Source organism: Coenobita brevimanus, chromosome 53, assembly GCF_032717465.1.
Source record: "Coenobita brevimanus isolate Jiangsu-jjx chromosome 53, ASM3271746v2, whole genome shotgun sequence".
Classification (NCBI taxonomy): domain Eukaryota; kingdom Metazoa; phylum Arthropoda; class Malacostraca; order Decapoda; family Coenobitidae; genus Coenobita; species Coenobita brevimanus.
Genome location: NC_137006.1, coordinates 1,180,772 through 1,201,455, shown reverse-complemented (window position 1 = coordinate 1,201,455; position 20,684 = coordinate 1,180,772). Strand labels below are relative to the sequence as shown.

Here is a 20,684-nt window from a genome sequence, read left to right as displayed (position 1 = left end):
GAGAGAGCAGGCGTGCTTGTCTGTGTCCGCTCCTGAAGGTGGACTGCTTGCCGATGGGGCTGGGGAGGTCATGCCCCAGAGTCCTGGGGGCACCCCTGGGGTGACTGGGGGCTGCGGTCTTGCTCAGGTAGAGTTGCCATCAGGGACTGCCTGTGGCGTCCCTTCCTCCTGAAGTCCGACAGCAAGGGGCGTCACCGGGTCACTGGCTGCAGCGCACGGACTCCCAGACTCACCACAGGGCTTCATCAGATCTCCTCCAGCTACAACTCCGCCTGGGAACTGCCTCTGTGGAGAGAGAGAGAAGGGTGTCCTGCTCAGCCTCTGGGTGGGTGGTGAGACAGGCAAGGGACGTTCTCCATGAGGGTAATCACAAGGGCAGCAGACGAGGGACGTATGGTGGCCAATCCCTCCCCACCATGGACGGTGGCCGTCGCTGCAGTTCTACGTGCCCCTGGGACAGCAGGTGAAGGACGTACGGTGGCCGACCCTTCCCGGCACGGACAGTGGCCGTTGCCACAGTCCTGTTCCCTGAGAATGTGGCAGATGAAGGATGGATGGTGGCCATCGCCGCAGTTCTGCCCTTCTCTGGGGTCACAGCAGGGAGACATACAGTGGCCGATCTCCCCCCGGTGCGGATGGTGGCCGTCTCCGCGGTTCTGTTCCCGGGAGTGGCTGCGGTTGAAGGGTGTACGGTGGCCACCCCTTCCCCAGTGCGGACGGTGGCCATCACTGTGGTCCTGCACGGGGTAGCAGCTGAAAAGCGTACGGTGGCCGATTCTTTCCTGACACGGACGGTGGCTGTCGTCGTGGTGTTGCCTGGGACTGTATCTCTCAAAGTCCCACTCCGATCCTGGCGAGTGCTGTTCTGGCTGGCAAGTAGTGTACCAGCATTGTGTACCTGTCGTTGGGTCTGCTTGAGAGGTAGAGGGGCACATGGTGGCAGGGGACATAGGACTGTCTGGTCCTGGCCCTCTACGCACTCTGCGCGCCTCCCCGTGGTCTCTCCTTGGGGTGGGTGTTGCGACACCCTGTCCGTGGCTCCTCCATGGGGTGGGTGTTGTGCCACCTCTTCAGTGGCCTCTCCTCTGGGGTGGGTATTTCAGTTACATTCCTTGTCGAGTAGTGGCTACCCTGGAAAAACTGGCAATATACATATTCTGGCTTTACCTGTGCTATTGAGGAATTTCTTCACTTGATAGTAAAATACTGTATAACTAACCAGTTACACTGCCATATTTATACTCGAACATGTCCCTCCTTTCCCTTCCTGTTCCCAGAAAAGAGAATGTTCGCCTCCAGGAAAATTCAGATATCATCCATTGGGTTCACATTCTGATGACTCTTGGGTCACAACAATCTGTCTACCTTACTCTACACAATATGATCCAAACTACCCTCCACTTTTTTACATACCATTACCATCCTCAGGCTTTAAGAGAAATCATGCCCACACACTGAAATCATTATATTCTGCTGATACCTGAAGAGGGTCCAATTATGCGACAGCTGTTTTATCTTTAGCCATCGCAATTTTTAAGATGTGGATGGATATAATTTCTTCAATGTGAACAATGTACGACACCCAGAAACCAAGACCCTTATGACTCACTGACACCCTCATGCTTTCTCTTCTATAATCACTATCACCCTACCCAAAATTCCAGTTACGCTAGGGTAGGATCCAGGTTTAGACAGGAAATTCAGGCAGAAGCTGTCAACAATGAATCCAGTGGAATTACTCATACAACCATTCCTCTATTACATATATACATAAAAATGAAAATGCAGCTTCTTATGGAATCCCCATACTGGGGCTGGCCATGGTACCGCTTTTCTTTTATAGACTGGAAACTAGACCAAGTGCCAGCACCAGCTAATTACTGTACTACATTTGCTGAAAGCCACTGGGGAAAAAAGAAAATTTGAGGCCTAACAAGATCTGTAATAATGTCAGTCAGTTTGAACTTTTCACTGACGTACTATCAGTCAGAAAAAAGATCAAGTGACTGTACAGTACTTGTGGCTGAATGTTCCTAGTCAAAAGTGATGATTTTTCATTCCCTTAGTCATCCCGTCCTGTGCTGCCCCATCGGCATCGCCAAACTGTGAAGTAAAGCCATTCAGTAAACATCCAAGGCAAAGGAGTTATTGTTGTTTTTATCTGACAAAAATTCATAACCCCTTTCAATTTAGCATATGTCCATGTGTACTCAGACCAGAGGATAAATCTGAGCAGTTACCATGAAGTTTCACTTACTTCAAAGCTGGGACTTGCTGAAGTTCAAGCAACCATAACTTAGTATTTAAGTTTTGGGGGTCACTTAGTTCCATTACATGAAAACAAACCAGCTACAGTCACTTGCCTCTGAATGGAATTGTTGTTGCTGTGCTGCCCTAGTCGATCTGCCTGAGCAGACCCATCAACCGCTGGCAATCAACTGCCCCTGCAGGGCCATCCCATGAAGTGAACTAATGTTCCCATGCAGCTGACAGCACTTCATCACAGCGAGGCACAGGGATCACTGTGGACACATTTGGTTCCATGGTGACAGCCACACTTGCTTTACTCCACCTGGTTAACGAGGGCACCATAGTAGTCTATGTCATCCCGATACTTGGTTATCTGGTTACCACCCAGCATTGTAAATGGTTTCCCCACGTTACAGGAAACCATTTGTCTTGTCACTTGGTGTAGGACCCCCTTATCTGGAAACAAGAGTTCAGTAACAAATAGTTGACAGGAAGGATAGGAAAATCGGATAAAAAGAGGAGGCCAGACACAAGAAAAGGATGACAGACAAGAAGGAAGAAGTGGGTAGCACTACATCAAGTGAGTGGATGATGGGCGCCCCCACCTACCACTGTTACGTACATAATAAATTCAGTACAATCCCTTGGACTTCAACTTTCATGGGCCACATGTGGCTGGTGTGCCTTAACCTACTACATCACCAGGTGTCACCTTTTAACTTTTTTTTATTACATCTTAAGTGCAAGTAAGCATTTGACTGTCACTGTGAGTCACCTGAAGTTGCACTACATTGGGTTGGAATATAGTGTGTGCCACCTTCAAAACACCAAGCTCCGTTCATTATGAAATAACAAAACTTGTAACTAAGTTACCTCAATCAAAAAAGGCACTTGTACTAGGGTAAAATAATATAGTAACATCCGTATGTGCTGAATTTAATACTCAATGACACACAAAAACAAAGTGACTAAAAAAAGTACTATCACAAAATTTACTACCAATAATCAACTGAGGTTCACAATGCAAGTTACAAAAAACTTAAGCTTACACATCCAACACGGCGACACAGACTTTTTCGTTTATCACATTTTATTTTTCTGTAAAAACTATTATGTACTGTGTTATTACAGCTTATGTGATTTCTGAATATACTTATAATATACATCAATCTGATATATCAAGGTAGGCACTGTTTAGTGTGACATGTACTTGATAAACACACAGATGCACATGTCAGTTTTTTAAGAGGTATTGTTCAGCCTCAGTAGCCCACAGGTTGCTGGGGAGGAATGTTCCAAGTCCTTCTGCACCCCTTCCATGACGTTTTTCTTCCCGCCACCACCAGATGATTTTACTCAGCTTTGACCAGGCCCTTCACTGTTAAGTGGTTAATGGAGGCTGTCTTGAACCCCCTCAGTTTTAAATCTTCTCCTGAACTGAATGAAATTGTCTGGTAGTAGCAGAAATGACCTGCAAAATACATCATCATAATATGGGGTTTAATTTACCTCTCACTTCCTTCACATCGCTCCTCCTCCTTCACTCCAGGCTGCATTTTAACACTTCACAATTTATACACATTATCATATGTAAACACAACTGCCTGGTACAATGGCATATGAATTATACACCTTGCTCCTTGTCAATTCAAATGCATAATAATTTATTCACAATGAATTTACTACTTCCCCTATACTACACTTCACAAACCACACACATCCTCAAGTCATAAGTTCTGTAAATCATTCTATCATTCTTTCACTCTTCCTCCCCATGGGCCAACCCTGGAATACTGAAAGCTTAAAACAAAAAACTGGCAATAAATAAAAGAATACTTGTATTGAAAGAACAAAAATATACATTTTGAGTGTTAGGGCCAATCTGGCTGATATATAACAAAAAATAATACAGTGACCAACGGCAGAATACAACATACAATACTGCAGGTGGTAAATGCGAGATATAACTAAAAATCTGTTCCAACTCTCATACCAGTGCTTGCAACCAGGCCTGGGGCAGGAGTCACTAACACCCTTGTACATTTCTCATAAGTTCGTAAACTTACGGTGAACTCCCACACACCAGCATGTCATACGATGTGTTGTGATCTGCCTTGTAGCTCAGATTTTCCCTTAAATGTAACATATTTCCTCATAAGGTATTCATAAACAGCTTAGTGACTCCAGCTCCTGATTCTTATGACCTACACATACAATACACATATCCTTCCCTGTCTACTGTACATTCCATCTTTGCTGCCTTCACAACAGCAGTCGTATCCTGAAACCTACAACAGTATGATAACGTTATGTCACTTGCTTGTGTGTGATATTTGGTTTAATAAGACAGGGATACCCTGCCGACACCAACACCCAACCTCTCACACAGAATCCAGCACCCCAGGACCAGTGATGAGGACGACATTGACGAGGAAATTGTTACGCCAAGCTCTCCCCTCCACGAATAACCCATAAAACATTGGGAGGTATTTGTGTTAAAATTTTGCTACTTTCTGATGCTTATATTCAGCTTAGGATAGACTTTTGGGACTGGAGGAGTTAGATATTGCCATAACAAACCCCTATTAATAAGAATCCTAAGCTGAATAAAATCATATGGTGGCAACAAGAATAAGTTAAACATCACCTGGATTCAGAGGGTTAAGACATCTGACTACCAAACAGACAGACTCCTCTTTTAACCCGTTAAGTGCGCATGGCGGTTTTTCGGAGGTGTCCGTGGTGCACAGACATAGGGGTAAAAATGAAATTTCCCAAAGGCCAAATTTTGTCTTAGGATTTGAGAGAACACATGCCAAAGTATATAGTAACGAAATATTAGCTCAATATTTACCTTGGTAAAGCCATGGATGAACATCGAAGTGTCTGACTCCCTACTGGAATGTATGGTTTTTGTTTTCTTTTTTGGTTTCAGTTTTGAAGGCTCAAACATGCTTGCATGGGTCGGCCTTGGTCACCATGGCACTACATTCGAAATTCACCTGCGCAGCCAGGGCTGTATTGAGCAGTCGCACTCGGAACAGCCCAGGCTGTATAGAGCAGTTAACGGGTTAATAAGGGACTAAAGTACTACCACAATTTAGAGAATGTTTGGCTGAAATGTGTAGTACTTAAAAGACTGGATACCATTAATAACATCAACCCTTCAATCAATGAGAGCTCTAACCCACTGCAGTGCATTTATTCTAACCCAATAAAATCTCTAACCCTCTTTTCATTGTTAATGGTGGAGTCAGATTGAAGGGCTGATTTGTCTAATGACCAGGGAGATTCATTCCTATCTCATGGCCAAGGTTCTTTAAGTTTTATGCAACCATGACTTAGTATTGAAGCTATGAGTGATCCCAAGTTTCCTCTAATGAAAAACTCAGTCAACCATGGGAACAGGCTATCTCAAAACCTATCACTTTCCTTCTATCAAAGCTCAGAGGTGATATGATGCTCAGCAATTTCAGCCAACTGAGAAATAATTTTCATGTGAAAGTTGGTCTGGATGACGATGATGATGATAATGGAAATTGTCAACATCCGAGCAGAGTTTACAAAACAATCACTAGACCTGGGAAGCCAAGGTGAAGGACTAACCGTGTAATACAGTACTGCATATGAGACTTGCAACCGCCACTTTAATTTGCACTACGCCTTACTCATTTATGCTGTAAGGATATGCAGGCTCTCTCCAGTACCAACTTCCAATATCAGACAGTCTCAGCAGCTGATCACACACACTACCAAATATACACTCCATCTATTTTCACTGGCTGATGGGGCAAACTAACAAATATGCAGTCTATTCATTGGTCAGGCCCCAATAGATAATGTAGGCTTTCCCAGATGCCACCTTCCAATATTAGCCAGTAAAACATTCCATGGGACATACTGCCCAAATGTACACACACTTTCACACGTGTTGTAAGGTGGGGTGGTGTCAGCTGTAAGGTATGGTACTCAAACAACACTCATGTCTTCTTCACATTTGCAGTCATTCGTAATGCCCACTGTTACTTTGCACTAACTGGCGGGTTATGCCAGGGGGGGTAACATAACTGAACAGTACTTGGTATAGTTATAATTGAGCATGGAAAAAATTAACAAAAGTTTCATAAATAAAAAGGCATTTGATTTTTAACTGGAATACAAGTATGGTATTTGTTTTGTGATTTTGACTTAAAGTACAGAAGAAATGCAATATTGACCACATTCTGTAATTTTTCTTCTACTGGTGCTAACTGAAAAAATCAAAATCCACTGTGATCCTAACATTCACATGACTAGGATTGATATTCATAAAAAACAAAAAATGTTTGAGAAAATTCCTTACACATCTGATAAGTGTAGCATTTTTCTGTACTTAGGAAAATAAATTCCCTTAGGCTCCTCATTTGCAACGAGGAAATTCTATGTACATATATAAAAAAGAACAAAAAATAATGCTAACAATGAACTCACACTTGCTTGGCTCAGTAACACAAGTACTATCAGGAGCAAAACTTCACTGACAGTCCCCTGCCGGTGTTGTGTCCTGCCTTCCACAAGTTCTCATTCCTCCATAAACATCACGAGTAACCTTCCTTCTCACGCTCTTTTGCCGAGTGCTACATACTGCTGTCACACAAATTTCACTTAATACCTTCCATTACTACACCTGGCAGGGGAGTGTCGATGAACTTTCAACCATGAGTGTACAAAACAAGGCTCAACATCTTGGTGGTGAAGATAAAGTAACGCGAGATCAAGTTAACAGGAAGGGCATTCCAAGCAATCCTCCAAGGACGATGCTGGAGGCTTTGGGGAATCCTGTGCCCAACCTCTGCCATGGCAGGTGCTTCCACTACCACGAGCAACCAGAAGTTCTCCATGGAAACTGAGAGAAATAGGGATATCACAGTTTTACTTCCACCACTACTACCACCATACTCAGTTTCCCTAAAAAATGTCTCTACTACAGTATTTCAGGAAAGAAAAATAATAATAATAATTCAAGGCTGAAAATAAAGCACTGATGTAAACAGACGTCCACATATTGATTTTATCCATTTTGAATTGCGATTATGTTCCACTGTGGTGTTAACAGATGACAATTGTCCGGTCGGCATCCAGGCAGCCAAAGGATGCCTAGTCCTCTAAGTCATCAGGCACGGGTGAGAACACATCCCCAGGAATGATAAAATACTAGTCTCATCAAACTCTCCACGGTTATCACTATAGTCTCCGTATGTGCTGGTCGTCCAGCTGGGAAAGTTTGCATGTAAAGCGTTTCTCGTGTTGCACTTCACTCTTCAATATACACGAAATGCACCAAAAACGCAACCAAAAAGCATGAATGGTAGAGGATATCACAATCTGAGGCCCAGCAACTGGTGGGTTGAGCTGAGAAGAGCGAGTCCTAGGAGAGGTGGAAGCTGTGTTGTCCTTCCCTAGCAGCAATCTCCAATTTGGCACGCATGACGTCAATACTGGAGTAGTCGGGCAGCTTCAGGTAGTTCACACACGTCATCACCGAGGGCAGGAAGTCGTCCGGATTTTCTCCAGCCTCAAATGTTTTCCTGACGATTGTCAATGGTGGCGTTAGGCTCCGGAAACCTGAAAGAGAAAAAGGGAAATAAAACTTGGACCAGAATAACAGGTGTTTGTTAAAAGGATAAAGCAGAGCAAATTACAGTAATGCCATACCCTCATTGGTTTTAACACTAGGGTGTGAGTTAATTAGACATCAGCAAGTGTACAGGATCATGAGTGTCAGATGAGGACAAAGCTGGGTTTGTAACAAAAACAACAAGTCGAGAGGAACGCCCAACATTAACCTGCCGACTCCTGTTGATGTATATATACGTCCACACGTTTTGTCACTGTGACTACCGTTGAAGTATATAAACGCGCAGCAATTGCAAGAGGATGAGAAAAAGGCAGAGTATAAGACAGAAGTGGAGGAACGATTGGGCAAATAAGAATTGGAGCAGATGGGGGACGTGGAAGGTGTGTGCAGGATATTTACAGAAGAAATATGTGCACCATGTGATGTGGTGTGTGGGATGAAGAGAAGACGGAGGGGTGTGCAAGGAACAGCGTGGTGGAATGAAGAGGTGGGACAGGCTATGGCACAAAAGAAGAAAGCATATAATGAAAGGATGAGAAATAGAGGCGTGGAAGAAGTTGAGAGGTGGAAGAAAGAGTTATATCTAGAAAGAAAGAGAGAGGTGAAAAGATTAGTAAGAGAGAGTAAGAAGAGAGCGGATGAGGAATTTCGAAGGAACTTGAGTGTAAAGTGGAAGGAATGTAAGAAAATGTTCTGGAAAGAGGTGAAAAGAGTAAGACAGGGTGGAAGTGAAGTTAGAAGGGGAGTGAAAGACAAAAATGGTAGATTACTAGTGGAGAAGGGAGAAAAAGTGAGCAGATGGAGAGAACACTTTAAGGAATTGTTGAACATAGAGGATGGAACTAATGCGAGTATAAGTGGCTGGGGAATGGCTGGGAGAAGGAGGGAGGTGAGAAGACAGGAAGAAATCAGTAGGATAGAAGTTGCGGAAGCAATGAATAAAGTTATGTTGGGGAAAGCCCCAGGAATTGATGGAGTGTGTGGTGAAATGCTGAAGTATGGGGGAGAGATAGTAGCAGAATGGATGTGGAAAATGTGCAGATTGGCCTGGGAGGAAGGTACAGTCCCGGAGGATTGGAAGTCAGGTACAATATTATTCCCTTGTACAAAGGAAAAGGGGAAAAAGAAGTGTGTGGTAATCATAGGGGCATCTGTCTTCTTAGTATAATAGGAAAAGTGTATGGTAGGATAATTATTGACAGAGTTAGAGAAAGAACAGAGGAATTAGTTGGAGAAGAACAGGGAGGCTTTAGGAAGGGAAGAGGATGTGTAGATCAGATATTCATTCTTAGATCTTTAGTGGAAAAGTTTCTAGAGAAGGGAAAGAAGTTGTATGCGGCTTTCATGGATTTGGAGAAAGCATATGACAGGGTGGATAGACAAGGATTGTGGAAAGTATTAAGAACATATGGAGGAGATGGGAAGTTGTTGAATGCTGTGAAGAGTATGTGCACGATGGTGCGAAGGCTGCAGTTCGTGTGGATGGTGAACTGAGTGAATTTTTCTCTTTGAAGGTTGGGTTGAAACAGGGATGTGTCATGTCTCCATGGTTGTTCAATCTGTACATGGATGGGGTAATAAAAGAGGTACAAGGTAGGGTAGTGGATGTTGGAGTGGCCCTGGTGAGAGAGGGTAGTGTTTGGAAACTCCCTGTACTGTTGTTTGCAGATGATACTGTGTTGTTAAGTGAAGATGAAGGGGAGCTGCAAGGCTTGGTGGATGAGTTTGGGAGAGTGTGTAAGAAACGGAATTTTAAGGTGAATGTAGGGAAGAGTAAAGTGATGGTCTTTGAGAGAGGTGAAGTCAGTGAATGTACAGAGAGGTTGGATGGTGAGGAATTGGATAATGTGAGTACGTTTAAGTACTTGGGTAGTGTGATGAGTAAGGATGGAGGTTTGGAGGGTGAAGTGCTAGAAAGGGTACAGCAGGGAAGAAAGGTTGCTGGTTCCTTGAAAGCAGTGATAAGAAGCAGGGAAGTGATCATGGAAGTGAAAAAGTTACTACATGACAGTATTGTGATACCAACTCTAACGTATGGAAGTGAAGCTTGGACGTTGTTGGAAGGACACAAGTCAAGAGTGAGAGCAGTGGAAATGAGGTATTTAAGAGGAGCCTGTGGAGTCACATGGAGAGACAGGCTGACAAATGAGGATATAAAGGAGCGTTGTGGTGTGGATGTGGATGTGATAGGAAGCGTTATGAGGAACACACTGAGGTGGTTTGGCCATGTGGAGAGGATGGAGGGTGAAAGACTGACGAAGAGAGTGTATGTGAGTGAGGTAGAGGGGGGAAGAGAGAGGGGGAGGCTGAGGATGAGATGGAGAGGTATATGAGAGAGGGGGGTGTGAGTTGGGAGCGGGGCAGTGAAATCGTGGGTGACAGGGCGACGTGGAGGTGATTTGTTTGTGGCCACTCCGAATGGGATTGAGGTGTCTGGCAATAGATTGATAGATAGAATTGCAAGGTCCCTAATTTGCACAATTTCCAAATTTCGTGTGTGATTTTTGGTACGTATACACAGGACACCTTCCTCTACAAGATGCCAGGCAGGGTCAATGCCTTACCCTGCATGACACCCCCCCCCCCGCACACCAGTCTCTGAAATCCACCTGCTGCCAGTAACCTGGCCAGTAAAGACATGTCTTGCCACAGTACGAAATTCAAGGCCAGAGTGATTCCTCAATTGATGGCAATGTGGAGGACAAAGTTTACGTAGCATTAGAGGAAGAAACAGTCAGAAATGATGATAAGGCAATATCGCCAAAAAGGGTCAGGTATGTTGATGTGTTTCATGAGTGAAACAATGCTTATAATGCCTATATTACTGTGTGAAAACCAATATACTCTCGTACTACATATATATTTGTATCAAATAAATAAATAAATACCGTTTCTGAGTGGTGTGGAATAGTTACCCTCCCATAGAACTTGTTTTCTTTGGAGCCAGCCTGATAGAAAACCCAGTAAGGTAAGGGGTACTGCTACCTGGATCGAGTATTTGAAACCTCAGGTGAGCGATTTCTCTGTGAATTTTCGATGTTCCTTACCCAAAGCGGCAGAAGTTGGGTGGGTGGGTGGGTGGGGGTGGGGGGGCAGTGGTGGAAAATCAGTCAGGACGGGGTGGGTTGATTACATGTCATTTGAAAACGGTGAGGTAAAAAAAAAAAAAAAAAAAAAAAAAAAATAGTGTGTGTGTGTGTGTGTGTGTGTGTGTGTGTGTTAGTTATGAGTAACTGTACAGTATACTACGGTACTATTACTTGTGGTAGGCTAACATTATCATCTTAGTTGATTAAAACAGTCTTGCATTAGCTGCAAGAGAATACTAATAGAGTTGTACCAGTGCTCCCCATATTTTCTGTTCAACCTCCAATCCCACCCCTAGACGGAGCGCAGTCAGTCATGCTTAACACCAACCAAAGACAGTCGTCCAGTGTATAGGTCACAGTTTGAAGCTTTGGCAGACCACATGAGAAACACTTTGCATGACAACAGAACTCAGGGAGTCCAGAAAAAATTCACATCATCCCCACCATGTCTTTGTTCAGTGCAAAACCCTGGCTACAACCTCCTTTCAGCCAGAGGAAGAGGGTAAGCAAAACATACTGTATGGCTCATTATTTAAGTCTGAAAGACAACTGACAGAACTCCCACTTGACATAAATGTTTGGTGGAAATTGCATTAAACTGGGTTGGTCAAAGTAGGGTTGGCAGGCTGAAGTACACTGAAAACTTCAACCAAACTGATTTACCAGTGATGCAGCTTTTGCAAGAAAGCACAAAGGCATTGTCTTCTTTCATGCAGAGTTATTTTCCAACTTTCTAAAAATGTGTCCCTCAAGATGTTAACAAAGAAAATGTTCAATAATTACTACTGCTATCATGACCTCAGGCTGATAGGTGCATGATTCTGGTGGACTACAGGCTGAAGTTGCCTTTCTTCTGCTGTCCACAAACCTTTTTTGGGATAGGCAGGAATAACTAGGCAGTGGAACTGCCTGGTTATGTTCATGACACAACATGAAAGAATCCCTATCCAGCACCCCAGTAGATATTACTACCATGATACACTGGACCAACCTCCAACAGGGAGCCTGGGTGAGCCTGTGACAAACTGAAGGAAGGAGCGCTGTTGTGCTGGGGTGTACTCAGCCAAGATCTGCAGCAGGAACCTCACAGCACAGGAGTTATGGGTGTAGCCGTGGTCGGGCCGGCAGCACTCGGCCAGCTGCTTCATATCCCACTGCGAGGCATCAGATGACCCACAGAACAGTTGCTCCAGCTCCTCGGGGTAGAACACGTGCAGCTGTGTCAGCGGGAACACACTCTCAAACCCTTCACGCAGCGCCTCCATCTGGCGCCGGACACCCTCACGCACCAGCCAGTCTATCACATGCTGCAACAAACCATCATTATCAATATTCAAACCCTTCACACAACACCTGCAAGGCAGTGCTTGGACAAATTTAACATTACCATCAAGAAACTAAAAATGCCACACCTGAAACCTGAATAAAAGAATACAGTACCTTAGTCTTCTTTTGGGGGATGAAGGGATGAAAAGAATTTGAAAACTGTAGTTCAAAAACCTAACAAAAGGAAAAAATAATGCTATATATACAATACTTGAACATCAATAAAGGATCTAACATCAAACAAAAAAATTCCCCCCCCAACACACACACATACATGCTCACATTAAAATCCAGAACATGAATAAATGAAGTAACACCATACATAAACATAATAATGGGAAGTCTAACACCACGCCTGAACAAACCAAACGCTAACCTGAACAAAGCAAACACCGAAAGAAATACAATGGCATACTTGGACATAATGGTCGAGGTTGGAGATGGTGACGGGAGTGTCTGTGCCGCCCTTCCTAAACTCTATGTTTGGGTAGCCAGGTAGGGTGAACGTCAGCGCCAAGTCCTCAACACTGCATCCATCCACTGTTAGCGCATCTAGCCTTGCCTGGTGGGAAATGTGAAATACAAAATTTTCCATCATCATTGCTGTCATCATCCTTTTTATTTTTCTCCTTCACCTAACCATCATTTTGCTTAGTCTTTCTATTCTTCCCTTCAGGGTCCTTCTCATTCTTTGCTCACTCTTCCCCCTCCTCCTCCCCGTCCCTCCTTATCATTATTAAAATAATCCAAATCTCTTCCACCCAGAAAAGTCAGGGTTGGGGACAAAATGTTGCACTTTTTTCTTAGCATATACTCTAACTGTACAGTATCTTGATTTTCTTTTTTTTTCCTTTTGATGACCTACCTGTATCTTGAATGTTATTTTTTTCTGTATGCTCTATATATAACTTAAATGTTCTAGTTATTATTTTCATGATCTATTTCATGATCTGACCATAAACGGTCTATCCATACTTAAACCTCAGCATGTATTATTTCAGTGATCAGTCAACCCACCCTTTAGTTCAACAGTGTTACTTTTGTTCCTATCATTACCTGATATGAAGTTATTTGATGAGTTTCATAGAGATTTCAAACCTTTCATTGTATCGTTTCCCATTATATAAAATTGTCATGATCCATCCATCCATCCATATCCTATGTTGCCCCATGAGCAGCATAGGAGCCTAGGGCTAGGCAAGTTGGTCCTGACATTTAAGATGAGAGTGACCAGCCTCACTCATCCCTGAGTGGCATTTTGTGAGCAATACACCCCAACTGCCCCCTGGATATAAACCTACACAGGCTCAATCCAACTGGAACACCTTAATTACCCACTAAACCACCAGGCACCATAATTTGGTTATATGGTTGCCACCCAGCACAGTAAATGGTTTCCTGGTGTACAGGAAACCATTTGGCTTGTCACTCAATGTTGAGTCACCCATAAGCAGAAAGAAGAGGAAAGAATGAAGGAAAGAAAGACAGAAGGAGTGTAAAGTCACCCGTAAGCAGAAGGAAGAGGAAAGAATGAAGGAGAGAAAGGCATGATAATATAAATTGATGTTTTTAAGATGAAGGGATTAATCTACTGCCACACACCGACTCTAATGCAAACTTGATGCGAGAATTATATTAAAACCTAAGACAGAAACCATCCATCATCTAGTTATTTCCTGCCTATTTTTATCAGGAGTGTACGAGCCTAGGGTTCTCAGTCCAGAAATTTAAAGATAAGATAGCCAATTGCTCATCCCCCAGTAACTGCGAACAATTAACCCCCCCAAACCCTGTGAACTAATACCCATAAAGGATACATCTGGTTGTAGGAGCTCAGTCCACTAAATCACCAGGCATCCAATTATTGGTTACATAGATTATAGAAAACGATGACAGATACCCAGTGTAGTCATCTGATTGTAGAACTACAGTGCGTGGACTGAGTTGAAGGTGAGTACAGTAAACCCTCAATATAACAAACTAACTGGTACCAGACCCTTGATGTTAAAGCCAAATGTTCGCTAATGCCGAACACCAAGTTGTTCAGTAATTTCCCAGGCATCGTGGTTTTTAATGAACAAAGATCGTTTAATATAGAGCGTCATTCAGCCATACACTTGTACACAGTAACATACAGCTAGATCTAAATGAATCTTTTTCTCAATAAAATCTCTATTTATTATGGCACCTGGTGGTTTAGTGGGTAATTGTGGCACTTCAATCGGACTGATCCGGTGAAGGTTTATATCTAAGGGGTGGTTGGGGTTATTGCTCATGTATTGCCACTCAGGGATGAGCAAGGCTGGTTACTCTCATCTTAAATGTCAGGACCAACATGCTCCTATGCATTTCATGGGAGAAGGTAGGATTGGATGATGGATGGTTGGATACTAACTTATGTGTTATTCTACCTTTCAGGAAGTAATTGCACAGCAAATACAGTACAGTCTTCATACAGCACAAGATAGGTTATGCAGAACCACGTGCAAAATCAAATTCACGCTAAAATGTGACAAAATAGGTCTATTTACATGTAAAATAGGGGGTTAGGTTCTAGAAGCCTTATATTTTTCGTTAAAAATATAGATCATTACAAACGTCTGCCTTTAGACACCCAAGACAGTGTGTTTATATATGATCTAACCAACTGGACACATCAGTGCATACTGCATTCTAACCTAACCTAACCGATTAGTTTTGCCCCCTAATACTCCCCACAAAAATTTTAATCACCAAGGATTGCCACTAAGCCTCTTGAAAGTCCTCATTACCAGTCAAGCAAAAGACTTTTGACCTAAACAACCACTGAGCTCTGTAAGGGCTCAGTGTAAACAACAAGTGAACAATGGCTCTGCCCAGCATCAGGCATATTTTGCCAAGAATCACTTTTGTCTCATTATTATATATATATATATATATATTGCAGTGTGAAACTATTTTTTGAAAGACATTTGTCATCAACAATAAAGAAAGAAAGAAAGAAAGAAAAAAATGCTATAAAGAAGTCATCAGCATGGAGTGATTGCGTATTTCTCACTTCTCAGATACACACGAATGCAGTAATCGTGAATAATAGGCAAGTCAGCCAAGCAATATAATTTGTACGACAGTACAATTCACAAGAACTGAGCTCACATAATTATCTTAACTATGTATGTCAACACATAGTGTCTTTATATATCGTAAGATCTTAATTTTCTCGACCAAAAATAGTCAGTTCATAAATGTCGGGCACAATGCTTCCCCCCCCCCCCACACGTTGCACTAAAGGTGAAAACATGAATTTTACTGCTCTTTCATCATTAATATACATATATTTTTTCAACAAAGAAAACTATGCACATTGTAAACACACATCTGACTCATATCTGTCTGATTGTTTGCATTACACTGTACGCTACTTTGTCCGACAATTTTACATTTTCATTTAGAATAAATGCTTTTCTTGTGTTCGTAACACTTTTTGGGTGTTTAGGCATAACTAAAGTTACTTTGGAACCACATGCTCAGAAAACTAAGAGGAAATGAGGAGCATGGAAATAAGCAAATAAACTTCTCATCGCAGTGACCATCTACACAACACTAAAGCAGGCTGTGGCAGGTGGTACGGGACATGGGTCACGTGGGTCAGGTCGGGTCAAGGAAGTCGACCAGTGACCGACAAAATCATAACACACGAGTTGTATCTGGAAATCCAATACCTACAAGCACCCATTTCCCACACTTTCTCTCGCACAACTGAGTGGTATTACTGTGATATTATGTAATTATGGGAGAAATTAAATGCCTGTGTTGTTGTAAGATCGTTGTTTCGTTTTGTCTTAAATCGCGACTCTGCTGTAAAAACTGCAAGTAGGCCTTTGGATAAAGCTATGTTCGTCCATCACGGTACGCCGATTGGTGCTTCCTGCACACCCATTCTTGTACCGAGCAAAATCTGTTAAATGAACATAATGTTTGGCCAGCTCAAGGTGGTCATTAAAACTGAAATTTGCTAAAAGAGTGTTTGGTATATTGAGGGTTTCCTGAACCTTCACAATATCACAAATATAAACCGTAAATCAGACTGATAAACAAAACCAAAGACTGCCGTACCTGTAGCTCAGCGCCAGTGACGCCCTCCTGCTCTGCCTGAGACAAGACCCGTCGCTTCTGTAACACCGTGGAGTTGAGGCGCTCCAGAGTGTGGCCCAGGGTGGAGTCCAGGGAGGTGACATCACCCAGACCCAGCGACCACTCCTCACTCACCAGCCACTTGTACACACACTCGTGCAGCCCGAGGTCCAGCTGTTAAGTAATGGAGAGTACACATCACAGTATTTTTAACCTTTTACCATAGGAAGCTTTGCATAAACTAAAAGGTACTGCATATCATTAGCCACTTGTAAACACACTCGTGTAGTCTGATGTCTAACTATGAGCTAGAAGGACAGAATAGTTTCATTTCTTTTATAAAGGCTCCACCATGCTTGCCTTGGTCACCTGATGATGGCTCTCTATGTTGCTTGATCTCTGGCAGCCTCTCTATTCAGTCCCTTATCCCTGGGGGATACATTGTTTAATGTCATATACCAAAAAGAGGTTTTGCTGAAGTTAAAGAAATCTGTCACCATCCACCAGTACACACAATGATCCAGCCTGAGGATTAGCTGTGGAGTTAGGGATAGTATCCATTGCTTTTACCTCTACTACCTTAAGTTAAAGAAAACTGTCTGGGGTAACAATAAAAAATCAATCTACTGTATAGTATAGGTAATCAGCACTGAAAGCAGCTTTTTATTTTACTTTTGCTATGAAGTCCTCACTAATCAAGAACTGCCAAGAACAGTTCTACTGCTACCTATGATGCTGATCTGCCCCTTTCCCATAATTTACAGTAGCAGTCACCATGAAAGAAACTTCCTTTAATAATAATAATAATAATAATAATAATAATAATAATAATCATCATCATCATCATCATTACCTGGACCTCCTTTCCCACCCAAGGGCAGGGTGAGGAGTAACAATGTCCAGACAGCACAAACTTGCCCTAATCAAATAGGCCACACTTCCATTCACTCATCATTCAAGCCCCCGGAATCCTGGCTCTACCAGATACGCCAAAAACATTCACCACATTCTGCAGCTTCACACAAACGTATCCAATTGAGTCAATCTGGATACTGCAATGCTCACAAGGGGTGCCAAAATCCCTGATCATGCACTTCTCCTCACAACATTCATCCAGCCAGCTCGATCTCTGGCCTTTTGTTTCTCAAAAGCACCAGTTCTTCCATTGGGAATTCACTAGCGTTCAACACACACATACATTATTTTTACAACTACAAGAATTGTGACATCTCTCATTAAAAAAAGGTACATGTAACTACCACACCAGTAACAAATGCTTGCACATAATTATTTTCCTTCCAAACAATATCAACCATCAATGTTTTAACTCCATACAATCTCAAACCCACCCTAGTCATCAGCTCTATACGGTCAGACTCCTACTTACGAAGGATCGACTTACGAAAAATCCAGATAAGAAAAAAAGTGTGTGTGTGTGTGTGTGTGGGGGGAGGTTGTCATAGCAAGGAAGGATGGAGTCAGATGAAGACACTGACGAGGAACTGAGGTGATAATTGCAGTCCAGGGAAGGGTAGGGGATAAATGGAGGAGTGGAGACAATAATGGGCTTTAATCTGAGAGGAGAGGAGAGGAGAGGAGAGGAGAGAGAGAGAGATGGACTTATGAAAAAAAAGCTTACAATATCTTTTAAGAACCAATTATTTTCGTAAGCTGGGGACTGCCTGTACTTAGAATCACACAGGGTACACAGAGAATGTTCTTGGAACAAACAGGATCAATATAACAACCATTTCTAAGTTCAGTACAGCAAAACCTCAATGTAACGGACTGCAATATACCAGAGTTCGCTTTTACCAGAATTGAGAAGCCAACCGGACTAACTTCTTAAATGTCGGAGAAAGTCCTATAAAGCCAGAAGCAGTATGGACTGCCTGACCACTTCAGCTATGTTCACCACAATAAGATAAATTTAAGGCATTTATCAGTGTACAGAACAGTATTATTATATATGTATTTTACCATTTGATTATTGTAGTGAATGTATAATACAGTACAGCACTGCACTGGTAGTGAAAAACCATTGGTGCGATCCAGACAAATGTCTGATATCATGGAAAAAGTCAGGGTCAGCAGGGGGAATTCCAGACATTGCTTTTATCAGACTTTCGCTTCTTTCGGAATGGCCTGGGCCCAAATTAATCCGTTATGGTGAGGTTTTACTGTACTATGTAAATACAAGCACCAACTTTGGTTAACAAAATTAGTGAGAATATCGTATCTACACACTCATTTATCCTAATTCAGCTCTGCTTCACGCACCCACAACTGTATGCAAGCACATATGGACACGATGGAAGAACTGAAGTGAAAGGTACAGTTAACCAAGAAAGTATCATGCCCTGGGTTTGAATCTGCATGGGCCATGCTGCAACAGGTCAGCTCTGGAACTGTCTCCCTCTGTCTGTATTTCCTCCTGCCTATGATCTCCAGTCTTTCAAACGCAGTGTGTCCAGGCATCTCAAAATGATCGGATCTTGAATTTGGCTCTCTATTGTATTTTGTTTTTCTCTTGGAGGGAACTGTTACTGCGGGCTCATGGCCTTTGGTTCCTTCTTCCTCGCATTAAAAAAAAAAAAAAAAAAAAAAAAAACTCATAGAAGGTAAAAATTTCAATCATCATCATCATCCGGACCTCCCTTCCCACCCCAGGGCAGGGTGAGGAGTAGCAATGTCCAGACAGCCCAAGCTTGCCCAGTCCAATGGGCTACAATTCCATTCACTCATCATTCAAGCCCCCAGAATCCTGGCTCTATCTGATATGCCAAAAACATTCACCACATCTGTAGCTTCACATAAAAGTATCTGATTGAGTGAATCCGGATGCTGTCACGTAAAAAGGGGTGCCATCTCCCTGATCATGCACTTCTTCGCAAAACATTCATCCAGCCAGCTCGATCTCTTGTCAGACCCCTAGTCTCACCGACTTCCATACCTCTCCTCCTCACACACTCATCCACCATCTCTACCTTCTCCTTGGCCTACCTCACCTCCTCCCTCCTACAAATTTGCTAAGATATACTTTTTTCACCACTGTATTGTTATCAATTCGCTTCACATGACCATATCATCTCAGTACACTCTTCGATTCTGGTGTCATGGAATTCCTCACACCGCATCTTTCACGAACCACTTTATTTCATATCCTATCCGCCCTCTGTACTCCATATACGTTCCTCAGCAGTCCCATCTCCACTGCTCTCACTCTTGACTTTTCATTTTCAAGCCACACCATAGTCTCATATCCATGTGTTCAAATTGGCACTAACAATCCTTCATGTAAGCCTCGTGCAGCTGCAACACTCAAGCCTCTGTTTCTTATCAAGGCCTTCATAGCACCAGCTACTTTCCTTCCTTGTGTCACTCTACTTTCCACTTCTTTTGCACATTTTCCTCTCTTTTCTATCACTGTACCCAGGTATTTGAACTCTCTCACCATTTCCTCTCTCTCTTCATTCACTGTATCACCACACTGGGAGTCACCTTCTCTCTCAAAAACCATCACTTTATCCTTTTTTTACATTTACTCTCAAGGCATGATGCTCACAGTCATCAGCAAAGCTCTGCACTACTCTACCAAGTTCTTGTGTGGTCTTTGCAAGTAGTACTGCATCATTAGCATACAATAAATTTGAGATATTCCATCCATCACCATTCATTACCAATGCTATCCCTCTCTCCATTACACGTGTTTTTACTTATCTCATCACCATATACTGTATGTATATATTATATATATAAGAAACAGGGAAGTGAGCATGGAAGTGAAAAAGTTACTACATGACAGTATTGTGATACCAACTCTAACATATGGAAGTGAAGGTTGGACGTTGTTGGAAGGACACAAGTCAAGAGTGAGAGCAGTGGCAATGAGTTATTTAAGAGGAGCCTGTGGAGTCACATGGAGAGACAGGCTGACGAATGAGGATATAAAGAAGCGTTGTGGTGTGGATGTGGATGTGATCGGAAGTGTTATGAGGAACACACTGAGGTGGTTTGGCCATGTGGAGAGGATGGAGGGTAAGAGACTGATGAAAAGAGTGTATGTGAGTGAGGTGGAGGGGGGAAGAGGGAGGGGGAGGCCGAGGATGAGATGGAGGGATGGGGTGGAGAGGTATATGAGAGAGGGGGGTGTGAGTTGGGAGCAGGGCAGTGAAATGGCGGGGGACAGGGCGACGTGGAGGCGATTTGTTTGTGGCCACCCCAAACGGGATTGAGGCGTCTGGCAATAGATAGATAGATAGATAGATAGATAGATAGATAGATATATT

At 42.9% G+C, this 20,684-nt stretch overlaps 1 protein-coding gene across 1 annotated transcript in view; it reads right to left on the bottom strand.

Annotated features, from left to right (window-relative positions):
- Positions 1-3,170: 3,170 nt before the first annotated feature.
- Positions 3,171-20,684, bottom strand: part of ctrip (E3 ubiquitin-protein ligase ctrip) — a 171,111-nt gene continuing 153,597 nt past the window's right edge. Inside the window, exons 28-31 of the mRNA XM_080273171.1 lie at positions 16,378-16,569; positions 12,698-12,844; positions 11,948-12,263; positions 3,171-7,854 (exon numbers count right to left, since the gene is read on the bottom strand). Of these exons, the coding sequence (XP_080129297.1) occupies positions 7,658-7,854; positions 11,948-12,263; positions 12,698-12,844; positions 16,378-16,569 (852 nt within the window). The 3' untranslated portion in view covers positions 3,171-7,657. The remainder of the gene's footprint in view (positions 7,855-11,947; positions 12,264-12,697; positions 12,845-16,377; positions 16,570-20,684) is intronic.